Source organism: Gekko japonicus, unplaced genomic scaffold (assembly GCF_001447785.1).
Source record: "Gekko japonicus isolate JY-2015 unplaced genomic scaffold, Gekko_japonicus_V1.1 scaffold203, whole genome shotgun sequence".
Lineage (NCBI taxonomy): Eukaryota > Metazoa > Chordata > Lepidosauria > Squamata > Gekkonidae > Gekko > Gekko japonicus.
The window spans coordinates 1-14,760 of NW_015170280.1; the positions used below are offsets into that span (position 1 = coordinate 1).

The following is a 14,760-nucleotide window of genomic DNA, read 5'->3' on the forward strand; positions in this document are numbered from 1 at the left end:
AATAAGGAACCAACTTCAGCCTCCTGATTAAAAAGCTGTTTAAAAGCACCTCCCCCGTGCTCAGTAGTGCTTTCTGCCCTCCCCACCCCCCCGCTCAAGGATCTTTGCTTTCGCTGGAGGGCTTATTCCACCTTTCTCCTCCTGAAGGCAAAGAGAATCCACAACCATCATCTTCTTCAGCACCTGCCCAGCCATTCCTGCATTCTCAGAAGGAAGCACACAGGCTCTGGCTTATACATCCTGCCCACTGGAGCCATTTGGGTGGTTTAAGGGCACAAAAGCGAGGGGTACCTACCGCTGAGCCTGCCGCCGGCTGGCTGGGAGGCCTCTTCCCTGGCATTTTGGGGCGGTCAGCTGTCGGGTGGCTCAGTTTGGCACTGGGAACAAGGAGGGCATCGAAAGGAGGTGTTTCTGGGAAGAGACACAGCCATGGTGCTGTTGGCAAAGGAGCCTCCGGACAGCCTCCTCTCATCCCCTCCCCCCCCCCACATCAGAAAGTGGCCCCAGGAGATGGCCGGCCCACTCCCGGGCCAGGGGCTCCTGTGACTCGCACTGCAGGGTAGGGTTGTCCCCCCTGGCCACTGGCAGGGGATGGGGGGCTAGAGTTGCTAGATCCAGACTGGGAAACTCCTGGAGATTTGAAAATGGAGCCTGGGGAGGAAAGAGACCTCAGTGGGGTACAACGCCACTGAGCCCACCCTCCAGAGCATCCATTTTCTCCAGGGGAGCTGATCTCTGTAGTCTGGAGATGAGCTGTAATTCTGGGGGGTCCCCAGGTCCCACCTGGAGGCTGGCATCCATACTGCAGTGGGGAGCAAACACTTACCTGCCTCATTAGGCTTGCCTTTCCCCCCAGGGGTTGACGTGCAGGAAATGGGAATATTTGAGGATCTGCAAGAATCATAAAGAAGAAGGGACGGAGGAATTCATTCAGCCACTTCCATGGCCAACAGAAAAACGACCCCCCCCCCAAACACACACGCCCTGATCCTCCCATTCCAAGTCAGCCGGTGGCTGTTGCAGCCCACTGTTCTCTTCTGTCTGTATAGTCTGGAGTGCCCACCCAGGCCCTATCCAGGCCATCAGAACCCACCACAAAGAACAGGAGAAGCAGCCTTTGAATTTCCCTTGGAATCATGATCAGACCTTTGGTCCATGCAAGTCGATATTGTCTACTCAGACAGGCACCAGTTCTCCAGAGTCAAGGTCTTTCACAACACCTATTGCTAGATCTTTTAACTGGAGATGCTGTGGATCAAACCCGGGACCCTGTGCATGCCAAGCAGATGCTCTACCACTAAGTCACATATCCTCTCTGAATCCCTTCTATGACCGCCTGTGATTTTAGAGTCTGGAATCTGGATACACGTTTCGAGTCCTGAAACACCTCAGGTCATTACAAACAGCCTCTGCAAGACAGCCAGCAACATTGGCATTAAAGTTTAGCAGGTATTATCAAGGTTAAAAGATGACAAACGGGCACCAATAGCAATTGCAGGAAAGGGAATGGCTCAAGGAGGTATGTAAGTACATAAGAGGAGCCAATGTTGGATCAGGCCAATGGCCCATCCAGTCCAACACTCTGTCACACAGTGACCAAAAATACCAGGTGCCATCAGGAGGTCCACCAGTGGGGCCAGGACACTAGAAGCCCTCCCACTGTTGCCCCCCCCCCAGAATACAGTGCATCACTTGCCCCAGACTGAGAGTTCCTATCTATACCTTGTGGCTAATAGCCACTGATGGACTTCTGCTCCATATGTTTATCTAATTCCCTCTTGAAGCTGTCCATGCTTGTAGCCGCCGCCACCTCCTGTGGCAGTGAATTCCATGTGTTAATCACTCTTTGGGTAAAGAAGTACTTCCTTTTATCTGTTCTAACCCAACTGTTCAGCAATTTCATTGAGTGCCCACAAGTTGTTGTATTGTGAGAAAGGGAGAAAGTACTTCTTTCTCTGCCTGCTCTATCCCATGCATACTCTTATAAACCTTGACCATGTCACCCCTCAGCCATTGTTTCTCCAAGCTAAAGAGCCCCAAGCGCTTTAACCTTTCTTCATAGGGAAACTGTTCCAACACTTTTATCATTCTAGTTGCCCTTTTCTGCATTTTTTCCAATGCTATAATATCCTTTTTGAGGTGTGGTGACCAGAACTGACACACAGTATTCCAGATGAGGTCATTGATTTATACAGGGGCATTATGATACTAGCTGATTTGTTTTCAATTCCCTTCCTAATAATCCCCAGCATAACATTGGCCTTCTTTATTGCAGTTGCACACTGTCTCAACATTTTCATTGAGTTATCTACTGCGACTCCAAGATCTCTCTCTTGGTCAGTCTCTGCCAGTTCGGACCCCATCAACATGTATTTATAGTTAGGATTTTTGGCTCCAATGTGCATCACTTTGCACTTGGCCACATTGAACCCCATTTGCCATGTTGACGCCCACTCGCCCATCCTCGACAGATCCCTTTGGAGTGCCTCACAATTATCCCTGGTTCTCACCACCCTGAACAACTTTGTGTCATCTGCAAATTTAGCCACTTCACTGCTTACTCCCAACTCCAAATCATTAATGAGGAAGTTAAAAAGCATTGGACCGAGTACTGATCCCTGCGGTACCCCACTGCTTACCACCCTCCACTGAGAAAATTTCCCATTTATACTCACTCTCTGTTTCCTATTAATTAGCCAGTTGTTGATCCACAAGAGGACTTGTCCTTTTATCCCATGACTATTGAGCTTACTTAGGAGCCTTTGATGAGGAACTTTATCAAAAGCTTTCTGGAAGTAAAGGTAAACAACAGCTATTGGATCCCCCTTGTCCACATGTTTGTTCAATCCCTCAAAAACAACTAACAGGTTAGTGAGACAAGATCTTCCCTTACAGAACACATGCTGAGTCTGCCTCAATAGTTTTTGTTCATCAATGTGCCAGACTGACTGGCCTGTAATTTCCAGGATCTCCTCTGGAACCCTTTTTAAAGATGGGAGTGACATTAGCTACCTTCCAGTCCTCAGGAATGGAGGCAGATTTTAATGAAAGATCACATATTTTTGGCAGGAGATCCACAAGTTCATATTTAAGTTCTTTTAGAACTCTCGGATGTATGCCATCCGGGCCTGGTGATTTATCAGTTTTTAAGTTGTCTATCAGTCGTAGGACCTCCTCTCTCGTCACCTCAATCTGACTCAGGTCTTTCAACACCCCTCCCAAAATCAGCAGTTCTGGAGTGGGCAAGCACTTCTCATCTTCCACAGTGAAGACAGAGGCAAAAAATGCATTCAGCTTCTCAGCCATTTCCCTATCATCCTTCAGTACTCCTTTTACCCCTTGGTCATCCAAGGGCCCCACTGCCTCCCTGGCTGGTTTCTTGCTTTTAATGTATTTGAAGAAAGTTTTATTGTTGGTCTTTATATTTTTTGCTATATGCTCCACATATTCCCTTTTTGCCTGCCTGATCACAGACTTACATTTTATTTGCCACAGCCTGTGTTCCCTTTTATCAACCTCACTGAGACTAGCTTTCCCCCGCTTAAAGGAATCCTTCTTACCTTTTACAGCTTCCATTACTTTGTTAGTTAGCAATGCAGGCTTTTTTCTATACCTATTTGTGTCTTTCCTAACCCCCCTTTAAAGACAGGCATTCAGATTAATTCAATTAACTGTAATTTAACTGCTCCCTTAAACATTTAAATGCCCCCCTGTAACGATTCCTTGTTTATGGGTGTGTGTCTCTTTAAAAGTTTGGTTGCATGTGATAGTCTAGAGTGCTTGAAGAGGCAAGTGTGGTGTGATTGGTGAGTGACAGAGGGGGAGGGGTTTTGGAAGTGATGCTGTGTGGATGAATATGTATGTCTATCAGGAGTGACAGTTTGAGGTTTTGACAGCTGTAGGGTGACAGTTGATGAGGACAGTTAAACAGTCAGTTAAGTTCTGAGTTCTGTGAGAGAAGCAGGAGTTCAGTTAAGCTCTGTGTATGAAAGAAGTGAGAAGCAGTTCTGTGTGAAAACAGTTAAGCTGTCTGTTGATGTTGTTCAGAGAAGAAGAAAAGTTATAAGAAAGTCTGAGTGACAGACTGGAGAAACAGGGAACTTATAAGACCTTGAGTAAAGTGTTACAAAGTTACTTGAAAAATCCCTGACAGTAAGGGAGAAGATTGTGTGATACACCAAGCATTTGTTCAGTATTTAAGCCTTCCTGGTTACAATGATTTAATCTTTTATATATGAATTACTTCAATACATCCTCTTTTATTCAAATATACCCGCTCTGAAAGAAATACTTTCTCAGAACCACATTAGCTCCTCGTAAGCTTTGACCTTGGTCTACCAACAACAGTAATAGCTAAAGTAAAGTATAAAAGGTTTGGAAAGCCTTAAATTTCCTGGTGGCAGCCGGATATATCAAGTAGAACCAAACATAAAGAACACTTTTAAAGTAAAACCAGACCTCCCCAGTTAAGGGGTCGTCACACCCCCAAACAAAAAATCCTGGCTACGAACCTGACTGCACATGCTCAGTGGCACTCTTAACCTGCTGCTACATAGTCGACATATGCAGCAAAACAAAGTGGAAGAATCCAGAAGGGGGGGGAGTGGAATATACCATTCCCAATTGCAAGCAGAGCATGTGTGACATCTTTAATGCCGCCTCATGTAAAAAATTCCCTGCAGGAAAAAAACCAGCATGAAGAAACATTCTATGCCGAGCTTTTAAAAAAATACAAGAGAAGCATTATTTTAAAAGGATGGTGCGGTCCCCAGCTGCAGCTGGAAGTGGAAAAGTCCATGATATCTTCATTCCGTCTCAGGCATAGGCAATGCTTGCGTGTGTGGTGGGGGGTGTGTGTCAGAGGAAGCACAAAATGGCCCCTACCTGGTGGAATGAGCTCCCAACTGAGATCAGGGCCCTGCGGGATTTATTACAATTCCACAGGGCCTGTAAGACGGAGCCAGGCTTTTGACTGAGGCAGCAGACGCCGCCCCCCCCCCCCCCCCCCCCCGCTTTTATACGTCGGGCGACTGTACACAATACAAGAACCATCTACTGCTAAATTATACACAGCACTTTAGAACCTATGTTGTTTTGTATTGTTGTTTTAAATTGTTTTTAAATTGTATTGCGTATTGTATTGAGACTGATGGAATCCACCCTGAGCCTGCTTGCAGGGAGGGCAGAATACAAGACCAATTTGTTAAATAAATAAATAAGGAAAGGAGGGACACAAATGCCCTCCAAGCCCCAGAGTGCTTAGTGGTAGAGCACCCTCTTTGCACGCAGAGGATGCCAGGTTCAGGAGAACAGAGAGCAGATCTGCGAAAGGCCTCTAATGCCTGATGGACTGGCAGAGCTGCTTCCAGTCAGAGTGGACAATACCTCAGCAGACCAGTGCCCTGGCTCAAGGCATCTGGCAGCTACGTATGCTCAGATCTTACTTCTGGGGCACAGGAGGGACTGGTCTGGCCTTTGCAGATACAGGAAGGGGAGGTGGCACCTTCTTCACAGGAGGATTCGACTTGGGCGCATCTGTCTTCTTCTGCTCCTTTGCGTCTGCAAGATAGGAACAGACAATGCAGAACCATCTGCAGGAGAGAACAGCAGCTGCAACCATATGTGTGTGTGTCGTCCCCCCCCCCCTCCAGATTGGACTTTATGTTCCAAGTGCTCTGGAGTCCGTTGCAGGGTTATACCAAGGATAAAATTGGAAAGGTGGGCTTCCTTGTCTGATACAGCAGCACACTCAGAGCTACCTTGTGAGCCCACGTTTTGCACCCTTTCTTAAAGAGGGCACAGAATAAATCAGAAACCGGCTGAATGCAGACTCCTGCACCCCGGGAGGGGATTGCCCCTCAAGTCCGACCCTTCCTGAAGGGAGATTGCAATCTGCTCATAACTTGGAGCCAGGGCCTCAGTTCCATTTTCCATAGAGGCAATTGTTCTCGGCAACACACAGGTAAACATACACCAACCCACAGTAGTGAGAAGGTGCAAAGGCTATTGCTGGGCAAAGGCCTCCCCAAGTCTGCAGAAGGCAAAAGGCACTTTCCATGGTTGCCAGCCTCCTGGTGGCAGCTGGAGATATGGGATTACAAGTGATCCTCCAGGAGACAGATAAATTCACCAGGTGAAAATGACCACTTTGGAAGGTGCACTCTATGGCATTCTGCCCAATTGAAGTCCCATCCCATCCAGTGTTCCCTCTAAGCTGAGTTAGTGTGAGCTAGCTCACAGTTTTTTAGCCTCCAGCTCACACATTTTTGCCTTCGCTCAGGAAGGATGGCTCCAGAGCAAACTAATTTATGCAGTAGCCAAATCGCTCACTCACAACTTTAATGCCAGTAGCTCACAAAGTAGAACTTTTGCTCACAAGACTCCACAGCTTAGAGGGAACATTGATCCCATCCGTCCCCAACCCCCACCCTTCTCAGGCTCTGCCCCCAAAATCTCCAGGTCTTTCCCAATCCGGAGTTGGCAACTTGACACTTTCCCCTCTTGCATGAAGCCCAGACTCACCTTTGTGGTCTCCAAGGTGTCTTAAGTCCACTTTGTTGCCTTGGAAGGACTTCTTGGCTGACTTGGTGGCTTTAAAAGTGATATTTAAAAAGAGATTTGAGATAGTTTGAGGGAGACACTCAGAGGCCTCTTCCTCGGTTAACCTGAAGAACAGGCCCACAAACAAACCAACAAAATCCCTTCCCTGGTCCATTGCAAATATTTTGTCCCGCTCTCTTCCCACCCCACAAATATGAAACCGGGGACCAAGTTCATGTCCAATCTAAGGCTGACTCCTAGTTCCCCTGGAGAAAATAGATGCTTTGGAGGGTGGACTCTGTGGCATTATACCCCACTGAGGTCTCGCTCCACCCCAGGCTCCCCCCCCCCCCAATCTCCAGGAGTTTCCCAACCCAGAGCTGTTAATCCTAGCCATGACCCTGGAGGACTTGAGTTGCAAGTTCGAATATCAGCTGCCCGAGACAAGCCAGCCTGCTACTCACCAGAGTCTTTGATCCTGGCTGGCACTTGGGATTTGATCTACAGAAAGACAAGAGCCAAGTGACCAAAAGGAAGGGGGCTGCTGAAGGACCCTGAACAGCAACACAGGACACTTCTGCACAGTCTAGAAAGTGGCAATGGAGCTCAGCCATCCCAAATCAGTGGAGGGAGGGAACCTCCGTCAACATAGAACTGCCTTCTGCAGTGCCAGGCGTGGCCCTCAAGGGTGACTTGGGAAGCATCACACCACAGGAGAGAGGTCCCTCCCTGCCTTCCTGCCACCCTCGGCACTCTGAGGTGTTGAGGAGCCTCTATGGGAGGTGGGACTTGGCCACCTACCTAGCAAGTGGCCTTTGAACGCTTTGCAGACCACAAATCTCAAGCAGTCCTTATATCCCCCTGTGCGGCAAAGAGCCCACTTGCTCTGACCTGTCCCCCCCACCCCCAAAGACAGAACAGCCATCTCACCCCAGGTGGCACTTGGGTCAAAGGCATGACAAAGTTGTCAGGGAAGAGACCCCTCTTGCCGTGGATCTGCCCTTCCCACCAGCCCACATCCAGTGTGTCCTGCAAGAGAGACAGGGAAATTGTTATCTCCGGCCAAGCTGGGACCAGTGCCTTCCTGGAAAGGTCTGCCAAGGGCCTGTCATCTCCTTTCCCATACCGCAGCACAGGATCAACCAGGGTACATCGCTAGGGACTGACTGGTACTCCAGGGTGAAGGGCTTTCTTAACACTGACCTGGAAGCTAGATTCTCCTCCCAGACAAATGGATGTGCATGCCCACACGTGCACGCACACATACCCTTCCCTGGTCCACTGCAAATGTTTTGTCCACCTCTATTACCACCTGCAAACCTCAAGTCTTAAGAGCTGAACCACACCAGACACTGAAGGATCCAGGACTGGACCTCCAGAAGGAAGACACGCTAGGCACGTGGAAAGTGTCGCACTACTAAGAAGATTTCTAACTGGCTTGATTCGCTTTTTTAAAATATGACTGATCCTTTTACTAAGTAATGGGAGGGGGGGTCTATCTTCCCCTGGATGGGAAGAGCTGTTTCCTACATCCGATGTTTCCCCCTTAAGTGTTCTTGAAACTCTGAGCTGGGATGCAGCTCTTGGGCTTCATGGGGGGCTTGTACCGCCCTAATGAAGCCCCCTGGCCACCCTTTCCCAGCACACACACACCCCGGCCAACTCTCACCTTGTTCAGCAAGAGAACCAAGTCACCCTTCCGGAGCGGCAGCTCATCTTCGTGCGCCGGCTCATAATCAAACATGACTCGGCAATACTGAGGCGAGTCACCTGCAGCTGGAAGAAACCAGAGGGAGCATCGCCACCCACACCTGCCAGACTCCGAAAGGCTTCTCGGGAATTCACAGCAGTGAGTGATCTCCACCCAGACCCAAGAGTCTCATACCACATACAAGCCTATGGATAGCTACCCCTTCCCAACTGTTTGCAAACCGCTATCCCCTGCAGATTCCAGGCACAGCACCCCCCCAATATGACTCCGCCCTGACTTGGGATGCCCCAGGCAAAACCGATCTCAACAGATCTTAGGAGCTAAGCTGGATCCGTCCCACTTAGTACTGGACGGGAGACCACAAAGGGAGCTGTGATGCGGAGGCAGGCAACGGCAAACCACCTCTGCTCATCTCTTGCCTTGAAAGCCCTACAGGGTTGCCATAAATCAGCTGTGACTTGACAGCACTTTAAAGGTAAAGGATTCCTTGCTCGAAAGCCAGTCGAATCCGACTCTAGGGTTGCAGGGCTCATCTCCGTTTCAAAGGTGAAGAGCCAGCGCTGTCCGAAGACGTTTCCGTGGTCATGTGGCCGGCATGACTAAACACCAAGGTGCACGGAACGCTGTTTCCTTCCCACCGAAGTGGTACCTATTTATCTACTTGCAATTTCTTGCTTTCGAACTCCTAGGTTGGCAGGAGCTGGAACTAGAGACGGGAGCTCACTCCGTCATGCAGCACACTCGGGTCTCGAACTGTTGAACTACCGACCTTCCACAGCCTGCAGTTCAGCGTCTTAACCACTTGAGCCACTGCAGCTCCTCTGACAGCACTTTACACCCACACAATTGGACTTTGTACCCACCCTCTTTCTTCCCCTAGGGTACAGCCCAAGAATAGGCCTTGGTACAGTAACTGGAGTGCTGTAAAGGGAGTGCTGCCTCGGTTCCTTCTTCCAACCCACCCAAAACCAATGGTCCCCTGAACAAAGTCAGCCCCCCAACAGCATACAGGGAGTTTCTGGCCCTCACTCACAGGTTTGTGGCATCTGGGCCTTTGGGATCACAGGAACAGGCTTCTCCATCACCATCTCTGGCTGCAGTGAGAACCAGGCAGCGCAGGAAGGAAGAGACAAGAAGGTTAACCATGTTAATCCGGACATTCCAATGAAGGATGCCAGAGACAACCGTCATTTGAAATATGGTGTCGGAGGAGAGGTTTAAGAGTACCATAGACCACCAGAAAGGTATAAGTGGGTTCTAGAGCAAATCAAGCCCAAAGCCACCCTAGAAGCTAAACATGACTAAACTGAAGCTATCATATTTGAGGGACGGTTGAGGGACGTTTCCCCGGAGCACTCAAGGAAGCAGTGGTCCGTCCTCTCTTGAAAAAAACGATCTTTGGACCCGGCCAAATTGGCCAACTATCGGCCGGTTTCCAATTTGCCCTATTTGGGCAAACTTATCGAGAGGGCGGTGGCGTCATAGCTACAGGGCTATCTGGATGAGGCTTCCGTCCTCGATCCCTTCCAGTCCGGCTTTCGCCTGGGCCACAGGACAGAGACGGTGCTGGTCGCTCTGACTGACTATCTCAGTAGGCATCTGGATCGAGGTGGCATGGCGGCACTGGTGTTGCTAGATCTGTCGACTGCGTTTGATATGGTCGACCACCAGTTGCTGGCCCACCGTCTCGCCGACGTGGGGATTCAGGGACTTGCTCTTCAATGGTTCGCCTCTTTTCTGCAAGGTCGGGGACAGAGGGTGGCGATAGGGGACCAGCGGTCCCGAAGGCACCCCCTTGAGTGCGGGGTGCCCCAGGGAGCTGTGTTGTCCCCTATGTTGTTCAACATCTATATGCGCCCCCTCGCCCAGATTGCCCGGAGGTGTGGGCTTGGGTGTAATCAATATGCTGATACTGCCCAGCTCTATCTGATGTTGGGCTGCCAGTCGGACTCCAGTCCCGATGACCTTTATCGGGCATTACAAGCTGTGGCTGGTTGGCTCAGACTGAGTTGGTTGGAATTAAACCCGGCCTTCGACGGAGGTCCTGGGCCTGAGTCGGACCGGTCTGGGGCTCCCTCTCCCGGCCTTCGACGGGGCGCCTTTGGTGCCTGCGCAGGAGGTTAGGAGTTTGGGAGTGCTCCTGGACTCCTCATTAACGGTGGAGGCCCAGGTGGCAGCCACTGCCAAGTCGGACTTTTACCACCTGCGGCTGGCTCGGCAGTTGGTCCCCTACCTTGACCGTGAGGACCTGGCCACTGTGATCCATGCAATAGTCACCTCAAGGTTAGACTACTGTAACACTCTCTACTTGGGGCTGCCTCTGTCGCAAATCTGGAAGCTGCAGCTAGTGCAGAATGCTGCAGCCAGGCTGTTGATGGGCCTCTCGAGGCGAGACCACATCCGGCCTGCGCTGCAAGAGCTACACTGGCTGCCGATAGCATACCGGATTCGCTTCAAAGTGCTGGTTCTTACCTTTAAAGCTCTGAATGGCCGGGGTCTGGCTTACCTGAGGGACCGCCTCTCCCCATATGTTCCCTCAAGAGCACTACGATCGGGGAGTCTCCACCTCCTGGAAGTTCCAGGCCCCCGAGACGTTAAGTTTGCCCCTACTAGGGCCAGGGCGTTTTCTGTGGCGGCTCCTACCTGGTGGAACGAGCTCCCGGAGGAGAACCAGGCCCTGCGGGACCTTGTGCAGTTTCGCAGGGCCTGCAAGACGGAGCTCTTCCGCCAGGCTTTTGAGTAGGAGCTGCCGCCGCCACTATTCCGCCACTGTGGTACTGTTCCATCATTCACCCCTATTATGGGGGTTATGCATCGCCTGGCGGAAGCGTGTAGAACACCGTCGCTGGAGACCTCGCTACTTAATGCAGCTGGCCGTCGAATTGGGATTATTGTTCCCATCTCGGGGATCTATATACAGGATAACATCAGAGCACCTTAAATATTGTTACGGGCTTTTATTGTGGTTGTTCAACGCTGTTTTATTGTATTTTATCCATTTAATCTGGCACTAGCCGTATGTTAGCCGCCCTGAGCCATTTGGAAGGGCAGGATATAAAGCCAAAAATAAATAAAATATAAAATAAATATTTGGGTCACATAATGAGAAGGCAAGACACACTGGGAAAGAGACTCATTCTAGGAAAGACTGATGGCAGGAGCAGGAAAAGAAGACCCAACATGAGACGGATTGGCTCTATAAAGAAAGCCACAGCCTTCAGCTTGCAAGGCCTGAGCAAGGCTGATAAGACTTTATCGGGGGGCCATTAAATCTGTAAATCGGAATCGGAAGTGACTTGATGGCCTGTAATAGACAGCAGAGCATGCAGGAACCAGTCTGCCCTGCAGAGGGCAGCAAATCTGCACAGATGCCACCTAGTGCTGCAAACCAGGCGCTGGGGGACCTGAACCAGCCTTTCCTTTCCCTCTCTTACCCCCAAGGCCAGCCTGCTCCCACCTCCGCTCACCTTCCCGGCCTCAGCCTCCTCGGTCAGCATGAATGTCTCATCTGTCACTTTGGGCCGTTGTTTTGCTGCCCCCAGTTTGGGCTCTGGGAAAATTGGCTCTGCTGTTGACCAAGTTGGGGGGAGGAAGAGAGAAAGTTAGCGGGGGGGGGGGGGGGGAGCGAAGCCCTGCCCCCACAGCTTCAACATCACACCATATGCCCTCCCTCTCCATTTTGCTCTTCCCCCAAGGGGCCCACCTGGAGCAATGACACCCCTCAATGTATGACCCCTCCCAGCCCAGCCTAGCCCATAGGGTTGCCAACTCTGGGTTGGGAATTTCCTGGAGATTTGCAGGTGGACTTTGGGAGAGGAGGAGCCTCAGGCAAGGTACAGTGCTCTAGGGCCCACCCTCCAAAGCAGCCATTTTTCCCCTCAGGAAACCGTTTTCTGTAGCCTGGAGATCTGTTGTAATTCTGGGAGATCTCCAGGCCCCACCTGGCGGTTGGCTGCCCAGTTCTTGCACGAAGTTGGAGGGGAAGGCCCCCAGCTGCCCGCTCTTCTTGCCCAGCCACCAGCCATCCTCAATCTGCAAAGGAGAGAAAGACAGGCAGACAGCCCTTGCAGAGTCCTACAGCTGATTCTGGGGCAACCTAACAGGGCTTAGGACCAATACTCCCTCGAAGCTGCGGAGTCTTGTGAGCAAAAATTCTACTTTGTGAGCGACTGGCATTAAAGTTGTGAGTGAGTGATGTGGCTGCTGCATAAATTAGTTTGCTCTGGAGCCCTCCTTCCTGAGCCAGGACAAAAATGTGTGAGCTTAGCCCCCCCCCCCCCACACACACACCCCAAAGCCACAGTTCCCAAGATTCTTTGGAGAAGCTGACCATGGAGATATACTCCAGACCCTTCTCGCTTTGTAGAAAGGTAAAACACCCGGAACAGTTGGGGGCTACACATGGAGGCATAAAGTGACTGAAGTGACCCAATGAATTTCTTAACTCCCTGCTGGGGGGCGGGGGGTGTCAGTCGCAACACATCCAGTGAAAGAGCCACGCTCCACAATGGGTTGGGGAGCATCTGTGCAGAAGTCATGTGACCTGACCGGGGCCCTGATCAAATGGCCCAGCTAGCCCAGTCTTGTCAGATCCCGGAAGTGAAGCGGGGTCGGCCCTACTTAGGACTTAGATGGGAGACCACCAAGGAAATGCAGGGGCACTATGCAGAGGTGCCTTGGAAACCCTACGGAGTTGGGGTCACTGGAAGTTGGCTGCAACTTGACGGCACTTTAGGAGCCCCTGAGCACTTTAGGGGAGGAGGCTGTTAGCCATTTTGGCAGGTACGTTGCCTTCCCATTTGCGGAAGGCTTTGTGTCTCGTGGGGAGAGTTGTGAACTGTGGGACAGCCAGCTTTCCCAGGTCAAACACGGAGCCCCTTGGTGAGAAAGACCGACTCTTGGAGGCCACAAAGGGGAGGTCATAAGGGTAAGATCCTGGGCCGGGTTGGCAACCCAAGCCCCCATGGGGTGCATCTCTCTCGACTCCTGCCTCCGTCTCCAATGCAGTCATTCAAGCTGAAGTTGGGGGAGGAACTTGCTAACCCCACCCCACCCCTGCCCTGCCTCACCTCCTCCAAGATCTGCACCAGCTCTCCGGGGCACAATGCCAGCTCATCTTCCTTGACCGGGGTGTAAGGGAAGGTGACCCGGCACCAGCGCTGCTTCGGCAGGGGCTGCTTTTTTACAGCATGGACTACAGAAGGGAGAAACACAGAAGGTGCCACGTCAGTGGGAACAGGTGGGCAGCAACAGGAAGGGCACACAGACCCCACCCCCCAGGCCAAAATCCACCACCTCCTGTGTGTCTGGGGAATGGCCACATTGCAGTGGTAGAGCATCTACTTGGCAAGCAGAAGGTCCCAGGTTCAGTCCCCAGCGTATTCAGGTGAAAAGCCTCTGCCTGAGACCCTGGAGAGCCACTGCCAGTCTGAGTAGGCAATACTGACCTTGATGGACCAAGGGTCTGATGCAGTATAATGATGCATTGTGTGTTCATTTGAGTTAGACAGGTTGCAGCAAGGCAGTCGGTGCCTTGGCTCCCAGACGGTAAAGAAGTGCCTTAGTGCTGAGCTCAAGACATTGCAACAGAGTTTGGGAAAGGATCCCATGGTCATGATCCATGGTCATCTTCCATGGAGCCAGCCTCTGAGCTGGCCTGCAGCCTCCGTGGCTACTAGAGCACCCAAAACTGGAAGCCCAGGGATTGTAGCTCAGGGAAGAGACTCCAGGGTCTCCGAAGAAGAAGAGATTGGATTTATACGCCACCCTTTACTACCCGAAGGAGTCTCAGAGCGGCTTACAATCTCCTTTCCCTTCTCCTCCCAAGGGACACCCTGTGAGGTAGGCGGGGCTGAGAGAACTCTCTTGAGAATTGCCCTTGAGAGAACAGCTCTGGAAGAACTTACGACTAACCCAAGGTCACACCAGCAGCTGCATGTGGAGGAGTGGGGAATCAAACTTGGTTCTCCCAGATTAGAGTCTAACCACTACACCAAACTGGCTCTCATCCCCCTCTCAAGACCCCAGTCCCAAGGGTATTCAGGGAAAACCCGATCAGCTTCAGCTTAGCAGTTTAGCAGAGATGTAGCAGCTGCGGTGGCTCAAGTGGTTAAGACGCTGAACTGCAGGCTGCGGAAGGTCGGTAGTTCAGCAGTTCAAGACCCGAGTGTGCCGCATGACGGAGTGAGCTCCCGTCTCTAGTTCCAGCTCCTGCCAACCTAGCAGTTCGAAAGCAAGAAATTGCAAGTAGATAAATAGGTACCACTTCAGTGGGAAGGTAACAGCGTTCCGTGCGCCTTGGTGTTTAGTCATGCCGGCCACATGACCACGGAAACGTCTTTGGACAGCGCTGGCTCTTCGGCTTTGAAACGGAGATGAGCACCACAACCCTAGAGTCGGACTCGACTGGCTTTCGAGCAAGGGAACCTTTACCTTTTACTTTTTAGCAGCTTAGCAGAGATGTAGCCCTAATCAACCTATAGAAATGAAACCTCTTCTAGCACTCTTTC

At 51.1% G+C, this 14,760-nt stretch overlaps 1 protein-coding gene across 1 annotated transcript in view; it reads right to left on the reverse strand.

The window, feature by feature from the left end:
• Positions 1 to 295: 295 nt before the first annotated feature.
• LOC107115950 (SH3 domain-containing kinase-binding protein 1-like) overlaps positions 296 to 14,760 on the reverse strand; it is a gene marked incomplete at its 3' end in the record, with an annotated part of 21,236 nt that continues 6,771 nt past the window's right edge. The window contains exons 4-14 of the mRNA XM_015417752.1: positions 13,321 to 13,445; positions 12,193 to 12,283; positions 11,719 to 11,819; positions 9,285 to 9,345; positions 8,210 to 8,316; positions 7,471 to 7,569; positions 7,005 to 7,041; positions 6,523 to 6,591; positions 5,445 to 5,559; positions 827 to 891; positions 296 to 411 (exon numbers count right to left, since the gene is read on the reverse strand). Coding sequence (XP_015273238.1) covers positions 296 to 411; positions 827 to 891; positions 5,445 to 5,559; positions 6,523 to 6,591; positions 7,005 to 7,041; positions 7,471 to 7,569; positions 8,210 to 8,316; positions 9,285 to 9,345; positions 11,719 to 11,819; positions 12,193 to 12,283; positions 13,321 to 13,445 — 986 coding nt within the window. The remainder of the gene's footprint in view (positions 412 to 826; positions 892 to 5,444; positions 5,560 to 6,522; positions 6,592 to 7,004; positions 7,042 to 7,470; positions 7,570 to 8,209; positions 8,317 to 9,284; positions 9,346 to 11,718; positions 11,820 to 12,192; positions 12,284 to 13,320; positions 13,446 to 14,760) is intronic.